Raw genomic sequence first — 20,765 nt, 5'->3', positions numbered from 1 at the left:
TCTCTCTCCCACACACGGGCGTGACACACAGATCCATCACGGACATCTTCACGGAGACATCACTGACTACCTTTTCACGGATTTAGGCACGGACACGAATAAGGCTGAGTGAGGATTAACTCATACTATTTTTACTGTTTCCTGCCTTGCACCCCACTTCTACCAACATTAAGGGCAACCCACCTTCCAACAGCCAGAAGACCCCTACCAGGGTGTGCCCTGGGGGAAATATCAACATCAGGTGCACTCTATCCTCACTGTGCAGGGCCCAGAAAATGCACGAGCAGGAAATCGTTTCGCTATGCGCTTCGTGCCCCGTGAGGAAGCACATAACAAAACGATCGTTGGGCGGTACGCTCCAGGCTGGGTCAATACTTCTGATCATTATTCTCTCTAGCAGTGTCATTCTAGGCTATGCATATTTTTGTCACTGTCCCTCACTATGCACAGTGATTGGTGGTGAATTGCATTATATGGACACATGGTTACCACTTGAGCCTTATGTCATTATGCTACTATGTGTAATTATACTAGTCTCTGATGTCTGGAGTTTATTATAGTTGTCACACTCCAGCTTTTTCATGTTTGCTGCTTCATGTATTTTATTATATATTGATTAATGTTATGTGTATATATGTGAATTTTCCAATAAATTATTAAAGTCTCTATTTTTTGCGTGGTAGCTTTTTTGAGCTTGATAGGAGTTGTACATATGAAAAGGGGTATGCATACATAATACAGACAATTGCACTAAGCATAAATAAGACGAGCTACAGACTGGTACAGAAGGAGAGAGGGCCCTGTCCATGAGGCTTACAATCTACATGGTATGGGAGAAGGGCACAGTAGGTGAGGGTGAAGTTGGTCATGGCAGTATAGAGGCAGGAGGGTCACTGGTTGTAGGCTTGTTTGAAGAGGTGGGTTTTCTTTTGAAGGATTCCACTGTAGGTGAGAGTCTGATATGCTGGGGTAGCGAGTTCCAGAGTGTGGGGGATGCACAGGAAAAATCTTGGAGGCGATTGTGTGAAGAGGTGATAAGAGGAGAGGAAAGAAGGAGGTCTTGTGAGGATCGGAGATTGCGTGTGGGGATGTATCGGGAAAGTAGCTTAGAGATGTAGGGAGGTTACAGGTTGTGGACGGCCTTGTATGTATTTGTTAGTATTTTGAACTGAATTCGCTGGGCAAAGGGGAGCCAGTGAAGGGATTGGCAGAGGGGAGAAGCAGAGGAGTAACAGCGTGAGAGGTGTATTAGTCGGGCAGCAGAGTTGAGGATAGATTAAAGGGGTGGGAGAGTGTTAGATGGAAGGCCACAGAGGAGAGTGTTGCAGTAGTCTAGGCGGGAGATGATGAGGGCATGTACAAGCATTTTCGCAGATTCAAAGTTAGTGAAAGTGCAGATGCGGGAGATATTTTTGAGTTGGAGGCGGCAGGCTGTGGAAAGGGTTTGGATGTGCGGTCGGAAGGAGAGGGCAGAATCCAAGGTCACTCCAAGGCGGCGGACTTGGTTGACCAGGGAGAGTGTGCATCCAGTGATCGTGATAGATAGGTCTGTTGGATGGGTTGAGCAAGATGGGGGAAAGATGATGAATTCTGTTTTATCCATGTTAAGTTTTAGAAAGCGAGAGGAGAAGAAGGATGATGTAGGAGATAGACATTGTGGGATTCTGGATAATAAGGTGGTGATGTCTGGACCAGAGAGGTAGATTTGTGTGTCATCAGCATAATGCCTCATGCACGCAACAGTATTTTTTTGCGGTCCGCAAAAAGGGGTTCCGTTGTTCTGTGATCCGTGTCCGTTTTTGTTTCCGTGTGTCTTCTTTTATTTTTGGAGGATCACCAAACATGAAGGAAAGTAAAAAAAAATCGAAGTGGATGACAATCTTGTGAGCATCCGTGTTATTTCACGGACCCATTGACTTGAATGGGTCCGCGAACCGTTGTCCGTGAAAAAAATAGGACAGGTCTTATTTTTTTCACGGACTGGAAACACGGATCACGGACGCGGAGGACAAACGGTGCATTAGCCGAGTTTTCCACGGACCCATTGAAAGTCAATGGGTCCGCAGAAAATCACGGAAAACGGAACAACGGACACGGGACACAACAACAGTCGTGTGCATGAGGCCTAAGAGTAATACTGAAAGCCATGGGACTCTTTCAGATGTCCCAGACCAAAAGTATAAATAGAGAAGAACAGGGGTCCTCGGACAGAGCCTTGTGGGACACCAACAGAGAGGGAATGAGACGAGGAGGTGGTGTGAGAGTGGGAGATGCTAAACGTCCGGTCTGTGAGGTATGATGTGATCCAAAAGAGGGCCAGGTCAGTGATTCCAAGAGATGAGAGAGTTTTTAACAGAAGGGAGTGGTTGACCGTGTCAAAGGCAGAGGGGTTCTTTCCTTAGATTGAGACCCTGAGGATATCTGGTATTCAGTCTTTATATCCAATATGCCTCCTGCTGCAACGACAGTATATCTTTTCCAGGCATCTTACAGAACTGAAGATGTACATAGCAGAGTTAGGGAATTTATTTTATTTATTAATTCTTTCAGGTACAATAAAAACTGGCAACGTGGATGTGAACAGAGCCTAACTACAAAGAATCACACGTATCAATCAGTACAATGTTTTGAACAGACAATGTCTTTTCTGTCTAGAGCCTATGAGATTAAGTAGCCTCCATCCACGTTAAGGTGGGATCCGGTGATCATGGCGCTCTTGTCACTGAGCAGGAACAGGATGGAATTAGTGACATCATCAACCTCTGGGGAAAAAACATATATTGTAAGAGGTAGAGGAAAGTACTGAAAAGATCCAGTAGATACAGTTTAAAAATTATAGAGGTATTACAGTTTTATTTATTACATTTATTTATTTATTTAGAGAATAGGACATTGAATAATTTTCTAATATACATCTGTTTTGTTCCCAGACTTTTAATATATCTGCACAGTAATGTCTCGCTAAAGAAAAATAAATAAATGCTATGGCCCATTTTAGTCCTGTAAAATGCATCCATAGGAGAACTGAATAGGACTAAACAAGGTGTTGGTCATGTGACCCTCCCCAATATAATGTGACCTAGCTTTCTGTTAACTGCCTAGGCATCTATAGTAGTGTACTGAGAAGCAGAACATATACAGTATATACAGTGTTATTACCACGTTCCCGTGACAGGTGGCAGGAGATCAGTGAGACTGGCAACACGTGGTTTGATCTGACAGGTTTTCCTTGTAGATCAATAGGCATCTGTGTTGGTCATTTAACCTTCCTTATTTATTGTTGCTTCTCCCACAATGCTGTGCGGTTTATAGTGTCAGTTTCAGTTGTGGATTGCTGGTGTGTGGATCTTGGCGGAGTTACTGGTGCTTCCATATCCCCTTTGAAGTTAAGTCTTTCCTTTCCCTTTTTGTATTTTGTTTGGGTTCTGTGTGTTGCATTTCCCAATTGTTTGAATTAGGCCTGAAGGAGACTCTTGTTCATCCTTCCTTTTGGAGGAACAGGTAGTCTTGTCCCTTCCATTAGTACCAGGGTCCTATAGGGCTAGATAGGACTGTAGGTATTCCTGCGTATGAACACACCTACCTCTGGGTCTGTTCATACTGGTAGTCAGTCAGGATTTTGGTTAGAATTTTACTAGGAGATGTCCATCTTCCTTCCCTAGTTCTCAGGCCTGATTCCCTGTTCCCCCCTTCCCTCTTATACTTGGTGTGGTGTTTCCCTACCACACCGAAGTGTGACAGTAGCATCTCATCATGTCTGTCAGTATCTGTGTAGAAGCAGATGTCTTTATGTGTTTTTTTTTACACTAAACTTTATTAACAATATAACATCACCTAGAGACAGGCAGCCATTTTACAAATCACCTAGGGACAGCCATGCAACTACATGCAGTGATGTAGTTACTGTAATAATCCCAGTAAAAATTATTATTCCACCACGTATCCTATTTATCACATGGATGTGTCCTGTTCATACAGCAGACTCCCGCGTCTAATGTCTTCGATCTGTGGTAATGCCAACTGCGGATATCCAACCTCTCAGATGCCATGGTGAAATGCAGGCATCCTCAAACTACGGCCCTCCAGCTGTTGTAAAACTACAACTCTCACAATGCCCTGCTGTAGGCTGATACCTGTAGGCCAGGCATCCTCAAACTGCGGCCCTCCAGCTGTTGCAAAACTACAACTCCTACCAGTGCCCAAACAGCCTACAGGTATCAGTCTACAGCAAGGCATTGTGGGGGTTGTAGTTTTACAACAGCTGGAGGGCCACAGTTTGAGGATGCCTGGTGAAATGTGACCACATCGCCTGAGAGGGATAAAAGAGCGGAGATCGGGGAAATTGTTCTATGCATCTAATGAGCTGGAGCCTGTACATATCAGGCCAGTTCTATATAGGCTAATGGAGCAATTTATATTATTCTATACAAATTGCACTCTGATGATTGCAAGTTGGAGTCCACCTGGGGACATGAAAAAGTAAAGTCACTTTAGTTCACAAAAAAGAAATAAAAAGAGATTAAAAAAGTCATACACATCTCAAAATGAGCTCTCACACCACGTAGACATAACCATAAAAATGTTTTCAGGGTCAGAATACGGCAATGACAAGAAAAAAATAATTTTTTCCAAAGTTTTTTTCAGCATTAAAACACAAGAAAAACTAAACAAGTGTGGTATCACTGTACTGACCTGGAGGATGAAGAGCACAGGTCAGTTTTACAATGAACGCCATAAAAACAAAACCCATGTTGGCGGAATTTCATTTTCTTTCCAATTCCACCACATTAGGATTTTTTTCCAGCTTCCCTGTACATTGTATGCCCTAGTAAATGATTGCATTAGAAAGTACAACTTGTCCCACAAAAAACAAGCCTTTATACGGCTATGTGAATGAAAAAATCAAAAACGTATGGCTCCGGAAAAGCACAGACCGAAAATCAAAAACACAAAAATGGAAAATCCCTGCATCAGGAAGGGGTTAAAGGAACATTTAAAATTTAAATAGGTTATTGATACAGTTCAGGAGCGGGGTTCAATGCTCACAAACGCCTTCTATGCTTTTTGCAGATGTCTATAAGGCCTTATGCACATGGCCGTGTCGGTATTTTGGTATGCAAAAAAATGGATCCGCAAAATACAAATGCCTTCTGTGTGCATTGCACATTTTTCTTACCTCCATCAATAGAAAGTACAATTTTCTTCTGCAATACAGTCAAGAATAGGGCATGTGCTATAAAAACATATAGAATAAAAAAACAAACCCACAAGAAAGACTTATGTGTGCATGGCCCTATATAAATAACAATAGTCCTTGAGCCCTAACCTGGAATTTACATACAGTCATGGCCCATTGGTTTTTAGAATTGCTGGAGGTTTCAGACTCTTCACAATACTATGTTCCAAGGTGGAGGCTAACTCCTCCTATGAAGGGAACTTGTCAGTACAGTTTAGGCCACCATTGGCTTCACTAAAAACACCCATACAAGATTGTTTGATGTCTCTGGTGCACATAAATATCATTTCAACCTGAGGGCACACCCCTCAGCTCCATTGGAGCACTGCGCATACGCCAGAGGACAGGGCTAGAATATAAAGGGCAACATCCAGAGCACCCCATTGTTCCACACTGCATGACTGTGACGAATTGATGATTAAAGTGTCACCAACTTTTCAACAAACAGTGGGTGTACATACTGCACACAGAAAATAGAGGAGAATCTGCTTCCTAACATTCTCTTACTCATTCAGAACCAGTCTCAATATCATGGAGGACATTACAGAGAAAAGCTGACCTATATATTTGTGAATTTTGCACTTGTGGTGAGATAGAAACTTTCTATGTAGCTGCGCAGACGAGGCTAAAGATGATTTCTTTTTCAACCAGTTTTTTTCAGAGCTGAGGTTGGTTTCTTATTCATCATTTTCTTATTCACGTCATTTGTATTTTTCTTTTTTTATGAATTTGGAAGAGACTTTATTACCAGTAATAAAAATAAAACGTTGCAGTGAACTGTCCTAAAGGGAAATGAGTTGAAAGTGGCATTAAAACGGAAATGACTGGCACACAAATGGTCATCAAAGTATAGACAAAAAGTGTGATTTAAAGGTTTAAATTAATTCGGGTCTGGATCTTGCACTGCCAACATACAGAGGGTGGTGACTCGCATGCAGTTAAAGGGGTTTTCCGAGATATTTTTTACTAATGACTAGGGTTGAGTGAACCCGTGGATGTTCGGGTTCAACAGATTTAGCTGAATTTTGGTTTAAAGTTAATTTCGGGTACCCGAACTTGACCTCTAACCTGAACCCCATAGAAGTCAATGGTGACCCGAACTTTGGTGCTTTAAAATGGCTGTAAATTAGTCATAGAAAGGGCTAGAGGGCTGCAAAGGGAATCTAAATGGGAGTAAGAGCAGCAATATTGCCCTGCAAACAAATGTGGATAGGGAAATGACTTAAAGTAACATAGAATAGAAGAAAATAAAACATTATTATCTCCAACTGGAGTAGGAGGGTGAGTAGGCGGTGGACGTGGTGGTGTAGGTGGAAGAGGCAGAGGAGGCAGTAGGCAACACTGTTTTTGTAGGGTTTTATTTTTAACTGTTCAATAAAAATTAAAAAAATGTGTCTTTTAATTTTGCCAATATAACAAATAATAATCTTGAACCGGCAGGTGGAGGTTCAAGTGGAGGAGGAGGTGGACATGGTGGTGTAGGTGGAAGAGGTGGAGGAGGTAGCCAACACTGTTTTGTGTTTTGTTCTTTATTAAAAAAAATATTTTTTTTCTTTCATTTTTTGTTTGTTTTGGGAGGCCCCAAAACATTGGGAAATGGCAAACAGGATGAACAAATTGCACTGGAGTTTAAAGGGTTTATCCCATGACTAATGTAAAAAATGAAAATCAGATAGTACATGACCACCTCTTTCTACCAAAGCTAGAACCAGCCCTGTACCTCACATGGATCCAGAGATCTCACCATTCATTGCTCTGCTAGATTTATATCAAGCTGACAGCTCAAGGGGAGTGTCTTTTCTGCTGCAGCTCAGGGGGCGTTTCTCAGCTCTCCCCATCACAGCTCAGGGGGCGTGTCTCAGCTCTCTCCCTATCACAGCTCAGGATGCAGCCGAAGGATGAAACTGAGCATGTGCGGCCATCTCAGTGAGCAGGTCAAAGAAATAAGAAAAAAACAAAGCAGCTGGTTGTGCTATACAAATAAATTTTATTGAATAACACAAAAGGATTCAGATCCAGGTGCTGGTTTAAAAAATGCAGAATATTTTTCGTGGGACAATCCCTTTAACAATGGCTGGGTGTGGCCGGTATATTTCTATGCTCTGCCAATATAACCAAAAATAATCTTGAACCAGGTCCAAGTGGAAGAGGAGGTGGACATGGTGGTGTAGGTGGAAGAGGGGGAGGAGGTAGCCAACACTGTTTTTGTGTTGCTGTTTTATTTATTTATTTATTTTTATTCTTTTTGATTTGGGCGAGGTCCCAAAACATTGGGACAAACAGGACAAACTGCACTGGAGAATAACAATGGTTGAGTGCAGCCAGTATACTTTTCTACTCTGCCCATGGACAAGTCCTGTGGGATTCATGCTTGGTTCATTTTATTGAACGTGAGCTTGTCCTTGTTGGCTGTGGACAGACAGATGCACCTGTCCTTGATAACCACCTTGCCGTTCTAAACACACGTTCGGACAATACACTTGCCGCAGGGCAGGCCAGAACCTCCAAGGAGTAAAGGGCAAGCTCAGGCCATGTGCCCAATTTAGAGGCCCAGAAGTTGAATGGGGCAGGCCGATCAGTCATTATGTGCAGACGCGTGCACACGTGTACTCTTCCACCATGTTGCAGAAATGCTATCTCCTGCTAAGACAGTCCATATCAAATGGTGGTGCTGGATGTTGTGGCATGCTGATGAAGATTTTCAATATGGTGGTGCCGGTGCCCCAGCTGTGTTGGCGACTTCCTCCATGTGCTTCCACTGAGCCCCCACTGTCAAGTGGGAACGCCATCAGTAGTGTGTCTACCAGCGTGCACTTGTATTCATGCATCTTCTGATCATGGCCACCTAGTAATCAGAATTGGTAACAATCAGGGCAACTCGCCGGTCATTGTGCAAGCAATGTACTCACTCATGTGTGCCAGGCTGCTGAGAGGCAACAACAAGCTGTCCTCGGTGGGAGGTGTATCTTCTGTGTCCTCTGTATCCCCCTAGCCACGCTCCATTGATGGTCATGAGCTGATTTGGGTGCCACCCTGCTGTGAACACGGATTCTGAGGATAGGTCATTAATATTAAAAAGTCTGTAAAACCTCTTTTAGTATTGTATTTCTGTGTCACTGGTGCATTGCACCCACAAAAAATGCCTATAGGTCAGCCACAGAGTTAACAGCCAGGTGAAAAGCCTAACACTGTCCCTCACTGCAGCTGTATCCTGTCCCTACACTAGTTAGAGCAGAATGGTGGCGCAACATGTGATCTGGCATTTATACAGGCCAAGTCGCTTGATGCGCAGGCCAATCGCAGCCATGAAAATGCTAGGCATTAAAGAGATTCCAAGTGCCCACAGCTTAAAAGCTTGTTGATTGGGAGTCCGATGTGGTAGTAAAACAGCACTGTGAGTCAGTATGACGCGCAGATGACAGGCGTCACTCTTAGAATCACTTCACACTTCCCTGATTTGGTCAGTTACGGGGCCAGCGCACTCCTTTTACACCGTCGTCAGCTGAGTCTACATAGACTTCTACAGAACCTGTTCTGTTACAAGCTGACACAAGTAGTGCCCCCCCTGAAGGAGTGGAGAGGGTGTCAGCAGTAAAATTGTGTTGATGTCACTGTTTACAGAGTTTACACATGATCATAAAGTTTGCATGTCTTCTGTGTTTTGTACCCACTCCTGCTTTTGGCATCCAATTCATGGGCCTATCCTGATGCAAAATAAAGACTGTATGATGCAGGCCTTATGGATGCTCCAAAGACAGAATCCGTTGTGTTTCTCATTTTTCTGTACTTCTGACCAATCAGAAGAAGGGTAAATTAAATAGTGATGTCAACAAGGCCAAACAAGGACAATAGTACATAGAGTGGGGACATAGACATAGAGTGGTGAGAGTGGCAACCACACGAGGAGTCAACACAGTAGCCCAGTTACATTATGGGGAGGGTGGTAACCGCATGAGGAGTCAACACAATGGCCCAGTGTCAGAGTAGGGAGGTGGCAACAGCATGAAGCGTCACAGTGGTCAGTCACAGAGTGGCGAGGGTGGGAATTGCATGAGAAATCGCATGAGGAGTCAACACAGTGGCCCAGTTACACAGTGGTGAGGTGGCAACCACATGAGGCGTCAACACAGTGGCCCAGTTACACAGTGGTGAGGTGGCAACCACATGAGGCGTCAACACAGTGGCCCTGTGACATAGTGGGGAGATGGCAACAGCATGAGGAGTCAGCACAGTGGCCCAGTCACAGAGTGGTGAGGGTGAGAATCGTATGAGGAGTCAACACAGTAGCCCAGTCACAGAGTGGTGAGAATGGGAATCGCATGAAGAGTCAACACAGTGGCCCAGTCACAGAGTGGCGAGGGTGGAAAGCGCATGAGGATTCGAATGAGTCGTCAACACAATGGCCCAGTCACAGAGTGGGCCATGCTGACGTCCTCTGGCGGCTCGATGAAAAATTCCCACACTGCCGAGTATGGTATTTTACCCCCACCACTCCATGCTGACTGCCTGCTACCGCTGCTTCCATGAACCCGTGCACTGCTACTTCTTTCCAGACAGTTAGGCTCCTGCGTAGCAGGCAGTCTACCCCCGGCACGTTTGGCTACAGATCTGACACTGCTGCCACCCTGCTGACTCATGGCCACGCTACCACCCTGGTGGCTCAGCCGCTGCCTCATGCGCAAGCTGCCACCCTCCCTCTTTTCCTGATGATGATGATGAAGCCCCCCCTCTTCATCCGGCTCCCACGTGTGATTGGCTACATCGTCATCCACTACTGTCTGCACATCACTGATGTCACCCTTAGGGCCACGTGCCTGACTGCTCGCAACACCAGCTTCCATGCGACTCTCATTTTCCCAGGGGGTGGTAACTGTGCAGCCAGCCACTTGCGCAGCGGCAACACGTGAGGTGCACGGTGGACCGATGAGAGGCCAAATTATAACACACAGTTCATCAGTTTACTCACTGTTATCAGAAAGCCTCCCTGGGCTGGCAGCACAGTGTTGAGGTGATCAACACAAAATCCTCCAGGGCACGCTCTGTGGTAGGGAAGCATCAGCCAAGATGGTAGTTGAGGTGCCCTTGATGTTAGGGGTGCTTAGGGTGCTTGTTGCGGCTGAGTTCCTTAATGTTTTTTTTTGTCGTGACGCCAGTACCTGTAAATGGTGGTACAACCAATAGTGTTAATAATGAGGTAGACAGTGGTATTAGAGTTAATCTGCAAGTCCACTGTTCCTAGGATTTCTTAGGCTTGATTTGAGCTGTGGTTAAGGAGTACCTTGTTTCTGTTGATGTGCTCAGTCCTATACCTTGTCCTTTCTCTACAAGCTGAACATTGGGACAGGTAACTCATTTGTTTCCCAGAGATATGGTGTGGCTGCCAGAAGCTATAAGTCCTCCACCATGTGCAAAGGTGTCCTGTGGCACTAAATAATGGCTTTTATCACCGATGAATCCTTAGGAAGCTTGTTTCTATTCCAGGGAGGCAAACTCTCTCCTACTGGTCAGGGATGTAAGTATATAGTCCGGCCACAGAAGGAAAACACTCTTCTGCGCCTCACATCTTGGTACTAGCTCATAACGAAGTTGGCTCTACTCACTAATCTGTGTTGTGGAGTCTTCACTCTGCATTCTCTCCCACTAATCTAATCTGATCTCCTCAGATCTGCTCTAATCTCTAAATACATTCTCAACCCTCTTACTGTGCTTGTGGAGGGTAACATGGCTGTAATAACGATCCCCAGACGCAGAGGGGATCACACCGGATCACACTAACTCTAGCCCAGTGAGTGCAGGAGCGAGAAACATACCCTGCTGCCGGAGAAGAGATCGTCTTGGCTCTGGTACGTACCGCGCATGTGCGATTGCATACCATCGCCGAGGCAGTGTTAGAACAGCGAGAGAGGGGAGGGAACCAGAGGCTCCGACATCTCGTTTACAGAGCATGGCCACTCCCTCAAGCGGGAAGAAGCCTGTAAAGGAGACGTCAGCGCCAGAGCCGGCTTGCTGACGTCATGGGTCACATGACCCATAAGTGAACTGGCCAAACGGGGAAAGATAGATAATGTAAGTGATTTGAAGAATCTTTCAATGGAATATAATAAGAGTAATTAGAATGAATATATTTAAGTCGGATAACCCCTTTAAGTGTAAAAGAATTTGAACACCCTAAAATGTGTGGTATCAAACCAGGTTTGCATCAAATACACAGAACAGGTGCAGCTCTTTCCATTACACCTTATCTCTGAGTAGGCTTCACTACTGGTTTTGACTCACAAAAAATGATGGACATACAGACGTGGACAAAATTGTTGGTACCCTTTGGTCAATGAAAGAAAAAGTCACAATGGTCACAGAAATAACTTTAATCTGACAAAAGTAATAATAAATTAAAATTCTATAAATGTTAACCAATGAAAGTCAGACATTGTTTTTCAACCATGCTTCAACAGAATTATGTAAAAAAATAAACTCATGAAACAGGCATGGACAAAAATGATGGTACCCCTAACTTAATATTTTGTTGCGCAACCTTTTGAGGCAATCACTGCAATCAAACGCTTCCTGTAACTGTCAATGAGACATCTGCACCTCTCAGCAGGTATTTTGGCCTACTCCTCATGAGCAAACTGCTCCAGTTGTGTCCGGTTTGAAGGGTGCCTTTTCCAGACTGCATGTTTCAGCTCCTTCCAAAGATGCTCAATAGGATTGAGGTCAGGGCTCATAGAAGGCCACTTTAGAATAGTCCAATTTTTTCCTCTTAGCCATTCTTGGGTGTTTTTAGCGGTGTGTTTTGGGTCATTGTCCTGTTGCAAGACCCATGACCTGCGACTGAGACCAAGCTTTCTGACACTGGCTAGTACATTTCTCTCTAGAATTCCTTGATAGTCTTGAGATTTCATTGTACCCTGCACAGATTCAAGACACCCTGTGCCAGACGCAGCAAAGCAGCCCCAGAACATAACAGAGCCTCCTCCATGTTTCACAGTAGGGACAGTGTTCTTTTCTTGATATGCTTCATTTTTTCGTCTGTGAACATACAGCTGATGTGCCTTGGCAAAAACTTCGATTTTTGTCTCATCTGTCCACAGGACATTCTCCCAGAAGCTTTGTGGCTTGTCAACATGTAGTTTGGCATATTCCAGTCTTGCTTTTTTATGATTCGTTTTCAACAATGGTGTCCTCCTTGGTCGTCTCCCATGTAGTCCACTTTGGCTCAAACAACGACGGATGGTGCGATCTGACACTGATGTTCCTTGAGCATGAAGTTCACCTTGAATCTCTTTAGAAGTCTTTCTAGGCTCTTTTGTTACCATTCGGATTATCCGTCTCTTAGATTTGTCATCAATTTTCCTCCTGCGGCCACGTCCAGGGAGGTTGGCTACAGTCCCATGGATCTTAAACTTATGAATAATATGTGCAACTGTACTCACAGGAACATCTAGTTGCTTGGAGATGGTCTTATAGCCTTTACCTTTAACATGCTTGTCTATAATTTTCTTTCTGATCTCTTGAGACAGCTCTTTCCTTTGCTTCCTCTGGTCCATGTCGAGTGTGGTACACACCATATCACCAAACAACACAGTGATTACCTGGAGCCATATATATAGGCCCAATGGCTGATTACAAGGTTGTAGACACCTGTGATGCTAATTAGTGGACACACCTTGAATTAACATGTCCCTTTGGTCACATTATGTTCTGTGTTTTCTAGGGGTACCATCATTTTTGTCCATGCCTGTTTCATGAGTTTATTTTTTTACATAATTCTGTTGAAGCATGGTTGAAAAACAATGTCTGACTTTCATTGGTTAACATTTATAGAATTTTAATTTATTATTACTTTTGTCAGATTAAAGTTATTTCTGTGACCATTGTGACTTTTTCTTTCATTGACCAAAGGGTACCAACAATTTTGTCCACGTCTGTAAGTGACCAAATAACTGAAGTGTGAACTCACCCTAAAGTGTGTAGTATCAGGCTGCTATTTCACACCAACTCCGGAACTACTGATTGAGGTATCGAATAAAGTGTAAAAGAATTTGACCACCCTAAAAGTGTGTAGAGAAATGGTCTGCTTGAGCAAATGGTGGCTAACCCTTTTCCGGTTATCTGTTCTTTTTCCTGTTATCTTTTTTTTTTTTTAAGCCCGAGGAGCATACGGTACTTTCTTCACCCATGCAGCATGCCAGACCGCACTTTTACCCCAGAAGCAAGGATAGATGGAGGTACATATATAAACTAAATACACCCAGTTGTATCAGACTGCACAGACACTTTAAATTACACTTTCTTTGTGCCCACCTTTCCTTGTGCCGCACACTCGAGAGTTAAAATACAAAAATCCATGAACATTGAGCAGACCTCTACATAACTTTGGCGCATTTAAGCCGGTCAAAATCTTCGCCAGCTTCCTTGCTGGCTTAAATTTAGACCATTTTCTACGCCTAAAACAGGTGTAGAAAATTAGGAATGGGACAGACCTTCCCTGCCCACTCCACAACACCTTTTTTAGACCAGGCGTGAGCAGGGAAATGTTGCAGATTGCGGCGCAAGTAACCAGGATAGTAAATGACCCCTCTATATTTGCACTGTGAAATTTATGTGAGGCAACACGTCAATCCAGTTTTGGTTCCTTCCAGACCATTTTCATAGTGTCACTTTATCTTCGGTATCGGCAGCAGGAGTCTCTCCAGAGGGAAGCAGCTCATAGAGTACCATGACTCCTTGCAGATTTACCTACAGAATGTCACAAGGGGGTCAATAGCCAAAGGCACGCCACTCCACCGATAAAGAACAGACCGAAAGTCCAGCTGCCAGAATAGAGCTAAGTTTAGCAGAGAAAGCAGAGTACTCTAGTTTGCCTGCCAGTTTATGCCAAAACCTGCTGGAACCGAGAGAAAGCCTGAATATTGCCTGGATGCAAGTTTACTCGAATAAAGCTGTTGAACTTTATAAAATCTGGACTTGACTTATTCTTCACCTCCACCATTACTCATGCTTCGGAGCCATGCCCTGGGGAGTGACGGTATCCAGGTAGGAGCACCGTGACACACACTACAAACTATTGAGGCCACACCACTCTGCATTCCGATAAACCTGGGACACGATTGGTCCTGGGGGGGCCACATGTTGCATGTCATACTCTGCTGTGATAGAGATAATGGACTGCACACAGAATACATTGCTGATGGCTAATGTCTTCCATTGTCAGAAATTTGTCAGAAACTGGTCATACTCACCAGCTAAGCGACCCGAAACAATACGACTCGTAAATACAGTAGCCTTCTTAGGATCACCAAAGTGTTCCAGTCCCATTCTAGTCATCACTAGTGTGGGGTTGACAGAGTTAACACGGATCTGGAAAACATGATTTGACAAGTGGTTAACTTGAGTTCCAGCATGAATAAATGCCCCCGATTATGTCATTGCTTTCTATAATTATTAGCAATACCACAAAATACCTGCATCAGGCCAAAAAGATCTCCCTCAATTTCCAGGTGGCATATGGCCATAGGGTCTATATTTCATTAAAATGATTTTCCTATTAACAACATTTATCACCTATCCACACCTGTGAATGAAGTGGTAGTGCACATGCGGGACCACCGCTCCTTTTACACATCACTACTGCATTCAAACCCTCGTTCTCGTAATCAACAGACATCCTGTGGATAGGCATTAATGTTGTTACCAGTATTATCCCTTTAAATTACATGATCTGCTTAAAGGAATTGTCCAATGACTCACAATAATTTAAAGTAATTAGCAGTATTTCTGGCATAAACAATACCCATTCTCATTATATTTTGCTTTCATGTGTCCCCCATGATGATGCTGCTAATTATTCCTACTGGGTGTGAGCTCTGGACAGAATTAGTCTCCTTCCCTCTCTGGTAGCTTCCTACTTCCCTACTGTAAAATAAGTTTTCTCAGCTAGTGTTGAGTCAAGTGAAGCATTCAAAGTGGAATTGGGTCCGAAGTTTAGGAAATCTTAGATTCACAAGTCCAAATTTCCTTTCGCTTCATAACAAATCAGAAAACAATTGGTAACAAATCAGTTTTTCCTAAAATGGTGGCTGCACATGCTACAAAGTGAAAGTAAGAAGCCCAGGAACACAAGATCTCCCATAATGCCGTGCAGCCAGCCAATTCACAGATAGCCATCTCCTGTGATGACACAGTCCTATAAAACCTTCATCCCACATGGTCTCCTCCATTGTCCTGTGAGCTGAACCTAGGGAGAGACATGACAAGCGCTCATGCCCTAAAGATAGTGTCGCTAAAAATAATTAATAGAAGAATATTGGAGAGGTAGAGTGTAGGGAAACTGCAGGGACAGTGTAGGGAGACTACAGGGAGACTTAGACTGCATCAGTTTTATTTATTAATTCCTACATTTACTTATTCCTACATCAGCCATAAATGTAATTCAATACCAATAAGATGGAAGCCTTTATTATTTATATGCCAGCATGCCAACCAATACTATCCAGTGCCAAGTATACTATCTTTAAAGAGACCAGGCTTTTGGAAACAGTGACCAAACATGCCTGTCCAACAATACTCAGCTCATTGGGTTAATGTGCACTTTGACCACCAGTTGGAGTCATATTATGTAAATAAATGAACATCAGGTGATTTAAGTAGATGTCATATCTCTTTATCTGTCATATCTAGATAATTTTTAACAGGAAGAAGATGGCAACTATTGTTCATTTCTTACATTTCTTATGATCTGTATAATAAATATGATACGTAATGGTGGGAGAACCCCTCTCATTATTTAAACAGCAAATAACAATCTGCAGTGTCACCTTTTGGGGTCCCAGTTCAAGCGCCATAACTTTAGTTAGCATGTCCATTGCAGCTTTAGCGGCACCTGTAAGCCCAAAATCAAATATATAAATGATAATGCCTGGCTCTATAAGGGCTCATGCACACAAATGTATTTTCTTTCCGTGTCCATTCCGTTTTTTGCGGACCATATGCGGAACCATTCATTTCAGTGGGTCCGCAAAAAAAACGGAAGTTACTCCGCGTGCATTCCATTTTCGTACGTCCGTATTGCCATTCCGCAAAAAAATTGAATATGTCCTATTATTGTCCGCATTACGGACAAGGATAGTACTGTTCTATTAGTGGCCATCTGTTCCGTTCCGGATTTACACTTCTCTTTTCTGCTGAATCCTCTTCTACTACATCAAACTGCAGTTAAAATGCAAGTGTAGTGACCCAGAGGTACTGTTTTGCCCATATTGTTTAACCACCTCAGCCCCCCTAGCTTAAACCCCCTTAATAACCAGACCACTTTTTACAATTCTGCACTACACTACTTTCACGGTTTATTGCTCGGTCATACAACTTACCACCCAAATAAATTTTACCTCCTTTTCTTCTCACTAATAGAGCTTTCGTTTGGTGGTATTTTATTGCTGCTGACATTTTAACTTTTTTGTTATTAATCGAAATTTACAGATTTTTTTGCAAAAACATGACATTTTTCACTTTCAGTTGTTAAATTTTTCAAATAAAACTACATTTCTATATAAATTTTTCTCTAAATTTATTTTTCTACATATCTTTGTTAAAAAATTGCAATAAGTGTATATTCATTGCTTTGCGCAAAAGTTATAGCGTTTACAAACTATGGTACAAAAATGTGAATTTCTGCATTTTGAAGCAGCTGTCATGTTTCCTGAGGTTCTACAATGCCCAGACAGTAGAAACACCCCACAAATGACCCCATTTCGGAAAGTAGACACCCTAAGGTATTCGCTGATGGGCATAGTGAATTCATAGAAGTTTTTATTTTTTGTCACAAGTTAGCGGAAAATGATGAGAATGATGAGAATCAGTCTGCATGTCATAGCAGAGAATCAGGCTTCACGTCAGCCACCACTGCAACAGTCCATTGGCATATATTTAGGCCCACGCACCCAGGCAGAGGAGAGAGGTCCCGTAACAGAGAATCTGGCTTCATGTCAGCAGAGAATCAGTCTGCATGTCATAGCAGAGAATCAGGCTTCACGTCAGCCACCACTGTAACAGTCCATTGTCATATATTTAGGCCCACGCACCCAGGCAGAGGAGAGAGGTCCCGTAACAGAGAATCTGGCTTCATGTCAGCAGAGAATCAGTCTGCATGTCATAGCAGAGAATCAAGCTTCACGTCAGCCACCACTGTAACAGTCCATTGTCATATATTTAGGCCCAGGCACCCAGGCAGAGGAAAGAGGTCCCGTAACAGAGAATCTGGCTTCATGTCAGCAGAGAATCAATCTGCATGTCATAGCAGAGAATCAGGCTTCACGTCAGCCACCACTGTAACAGTCCATTGTCATATATTTAGGCCCAGGCACCCAGGCAGAGGAGAGAGGTCCCGTAACAGAGAATCTGGCTTCATGTCAGCAGAGAATCAGTCTGCATGTCATAGCAGAGATTCAGGCTTCACGTCACCCACCACTGTAACAGTCCATTGTCATATATTTAGGCCCAGGCACCCAGGCAGAGGAGAGAGGTCCCGTAACAGAGAATCTGGCTTCATGTCAGCAGAGAATCAGTCTACATGTCATAGCAGAGAATCAGGCTTCACGTCAGCCACCACTGTAACAGTCCATTGTCATATATTTAGGCCCAAGCACCCAGGCAGAGGAGAGAGGTCCCGTAACAGAGAATCTGGCTTCATGTCAGCAGAGAATCAGTCTGCATGTCATAGCAGAGAATCAGGCTTCACGTCACCCAACATTGGAACAGTCCATTGGCATATATTTAGGCTCCGGCACCCAGACAGAGGAGAGGTTCATTCAACTTTGGGTAGCCTCGCAATATAATGGTAAAATGAAAATAAAAATAGGATTGAATGAGGAAGTGCCCTGGAGTACAATAATATATGGTTAAGGGGAGGTAGTTAATGTCTAATCTGAACAAGGGATGGACAGGTCCTGTGGGATCCATGCCTGGTTCATTTTTATGAACGTCAGCTTGTCCACATTGGCTGTAGACAGGCGGCTGCGTTTGTCTGTAATGACGCCCCCTGCCGTGCTGAATACACGTTCAGACAAAACGCTGGCCGCCGGGCAGGCCAGCACCTCCAAGGCATAAAAGGCTAGCTCTGGCCACGTGGACAATTTAGAAACCCAGAAGTTGAATGGGGCCGAACCATCAGTCAGTACGTGGAGGAATGTGCACACGTACTGTTCCACCATGTTAGTGAAATGTTGCCTCCTGCTAACACGTTGCGTATCAGGTGGTGGTGCAGTTAGCTGTGGCGTGTTGACAAAACTTTTCCACATCTCTGCCATGCTAACCCTGCCCTCAGAGGAGCTGGCCGTGACACAGCTGCCTTGGCGACCTCTTGCTCCTCCTCTGCCTTGGCCTTGGGCTTCCACTTGTTCCCCTGTGACATTTGGGAATGCTCTCAGTAGCGCATCTACCAACGTGCACTTGTACTCGCGCATCTTCCTATCACGCTCCAGTGCAGGAAGTTAGGTGGGCACATTGTCTTTGTACCGTGGATCCAGCAGGGTGGCAACCCAGTAGTCCGCACAGGTTAAAATGTGGGCAACTCTGCTGTCGTTGCGCAGGCACTGCAGCATGTAGTCGCTCATGTGTGCCAGGCTGCCCAGAGGTAAGGACAAGCTGTCCTCTGTGGGAGGCGTATTGTCATCGTCCTGCGTTTCCCCCCAGCCACGCACCAGTGATGGGCCCGAGCTGCGTTGGGTGCCACCCCGCTGTGACCATGCTTCATCCTCATCCTCCTCCACCTCCTCCTCATCCTCGTCCTCCTCGTCCTCCAGTAGTGGGCCCTGGCTGGCCACATTTGTACCTGGCCTCTGCTGTTGCAAAAAACCTCCCTCTGAGTCACTTCGAAGAGACTGGCCTGAAAGTGCTAAAAATGACCCCTCTTCCTCCTCCTCCTCCTCCTGGGCCACCTCCTCTTCCATCATCGCCCTAAGTGTTTTCTCAAGGAGACATAGAAGTGGTATTGTAACGCTGATAACGGCATCATCGCCACTGGCCATGTTGGTGGAGTACTCGAAACAGCGCAACAGGGCACACAGGTCTCGCATGGAGGCCCAGTCATTAGTGGTGAAGTGGTGCTGTTCCGCAGTGCGACTGACCCGTGCGTGCTGCAGCTGAAACTCCACTATGGCCTGCTGCTGCTCGCACAGTCTGTCCAGCATGTGCAAGGTGGAGTTCCACCTGGTGGGCACGTCGCATATGAGGCGGTGAGCGGGAAGGCCAAAGTTACGCTGTAGCGCAGACAGGCGAGCAGCGGCAGGATGTGAATGCCGGAAGCGCAAACAGACGGCCCGCACTTTATGCAGCAGCTCTGACATGTCGGGGTAGTTGTGAATGAACTTCTGCACCACCAAATTCAGCACATGCGCCAAGCAAGGGATGTGTGTCAAACCGGCTAGTCCCAGAGCTGCAACGAGATTTCGCCCATTATCGCACACCACCAGGCCGGGCTTGAGGCTCACCTGGCAGCAACCACTCGTCGGTCTGTTGTTCTATACCCCGCCACAACTCCTGTGCGGTGTGGGGCCTGTCCCCCAAACATATGAGTTTCAGAATGGCCTGCTGACGTTTACCCCGGGCTGTGCTGAAGTTGGTGGTGAAGGTGTGTGGCTGACTGGATGAGCAGGTGGAAGAAGAGGAGAAGGAAGCTGAGTAGGAGGAGGTGGCAACAGGAGGCAAAGAATGTTGCCCTGCGATCCTTGGCGGCGGAAGGACGTGCGCCAAACAGCTCTCTGCCTGGGGCCCAGCTGCCACTACATTTACCCAGTGTGCAGTTAGGGAGATATAGCGTCCCTGGCCGTGTTTACTGGTCCACGTATATGTGGTTAGGTGGACCTTGCCACAGATGGCGTTGCGCAGTGCACACTTGATTTTATCGGATACTTGGTTGTGCAGGGAAGGCACGGCTCTCTTGGAGAAGTAGTGCCGGCTAGGAACAACATACTGTGGGACAGCAAGCGACATGAGCTGTTTGAAGCTGTCTGTGTCCACCAGCCTAAATGACAGCATTTCATAGGCCAGTAGTTTAGAAATGCTGGTATTCAGGGCCAGGGATCGAGGGTGGCTAGGTGGGAATTTACGCTTTCTCTCAAATGTTTGTAAGATGTTGAGCTGAACGCTGTCGTGTGACATGGTTGAGATGCTTGGTGACGGAGGTGGTGGTGTTGGTGGTACATCCCCTGTTTGCTGGGCGGCAGGTGCCAACGTTCCTCCAGAGGCGGAGGGAGAGGCCGAGGCGGCAGCAGCAGAAGAGGCCGAGGCGGCAGCAGCAGAAGAGGCCGTGGCGGCAGCAGCAGAAGAGGCCGAGGCGGCAGCAGCAGAAGAGGTAGCAGGGGGAGCCTGAGTGACTTCCTTGTTTTTAAGGTGTTTACTCAACTGCAGTTCATGCTTTGCATGCAGGTGCCTGGTCATGCAGGTTGTGCTAAGGTTCAGAATGTTAATGCCTCGCTTCAGGCTCTGATGGCACAGCGTGCAAACCACTCGGGTCTTGTCGTCAGCACATTGT

The 20,765-nt window shown here is 45.1% G+C and overlaps 1 protein-coding gene across 1 annotated transcript in view; it reads right to left on the bottom strand.

The window, feature by feature from the left end:
* Positions 1–2,522: 2,522 nt before the first annotated feature.
* LOC122941096 (L-xylulose reductase-like) overlaps positions 2,523–20,765 on the bottom strand; it is a 42,463-nt gene continuing 24,220 nt past the window's right edge. The window contains exons 6-8 of the mRNA XM_044298097.1: positions 16,054–16,118; positions 14,479–14,596; positions 2,523–2,762 (exon numbers count right to left, since the gene is read on the bottom strand). Of these exons, the coding sequence (XP_044154032.1) occupies positions 2,659–2,762; positions 14,479–14,596; positions 16,054–16,118 (287 nt within the window). The 3' untranslated portion in view covers positions 2,523–2,658. The remainder of the gene's footprint in view (positions 2,763–14,478; positions 14,597–16,053; positions 16,119–20,765) is intronic.

Source organism: Bufo gargarizans, chromosome 6 (genome assembly GCF_014858855.1).
Source record: "Bufo gargarizans isolate SCDJY-AF-19 chromosome 6, ASM1485885v1, whole genome shotgun sequence".
NCBI lineage: Eukaryota > Metazoa > Chordata > Amphibia > Anura > Bufonidae > Bufo > Bufo gargarizans.
The sequence above is the reverse complement of the archived record's forward strand: the minus strand, read 5'-3'. Positions and strand labels throughout refer to the sequence as shown.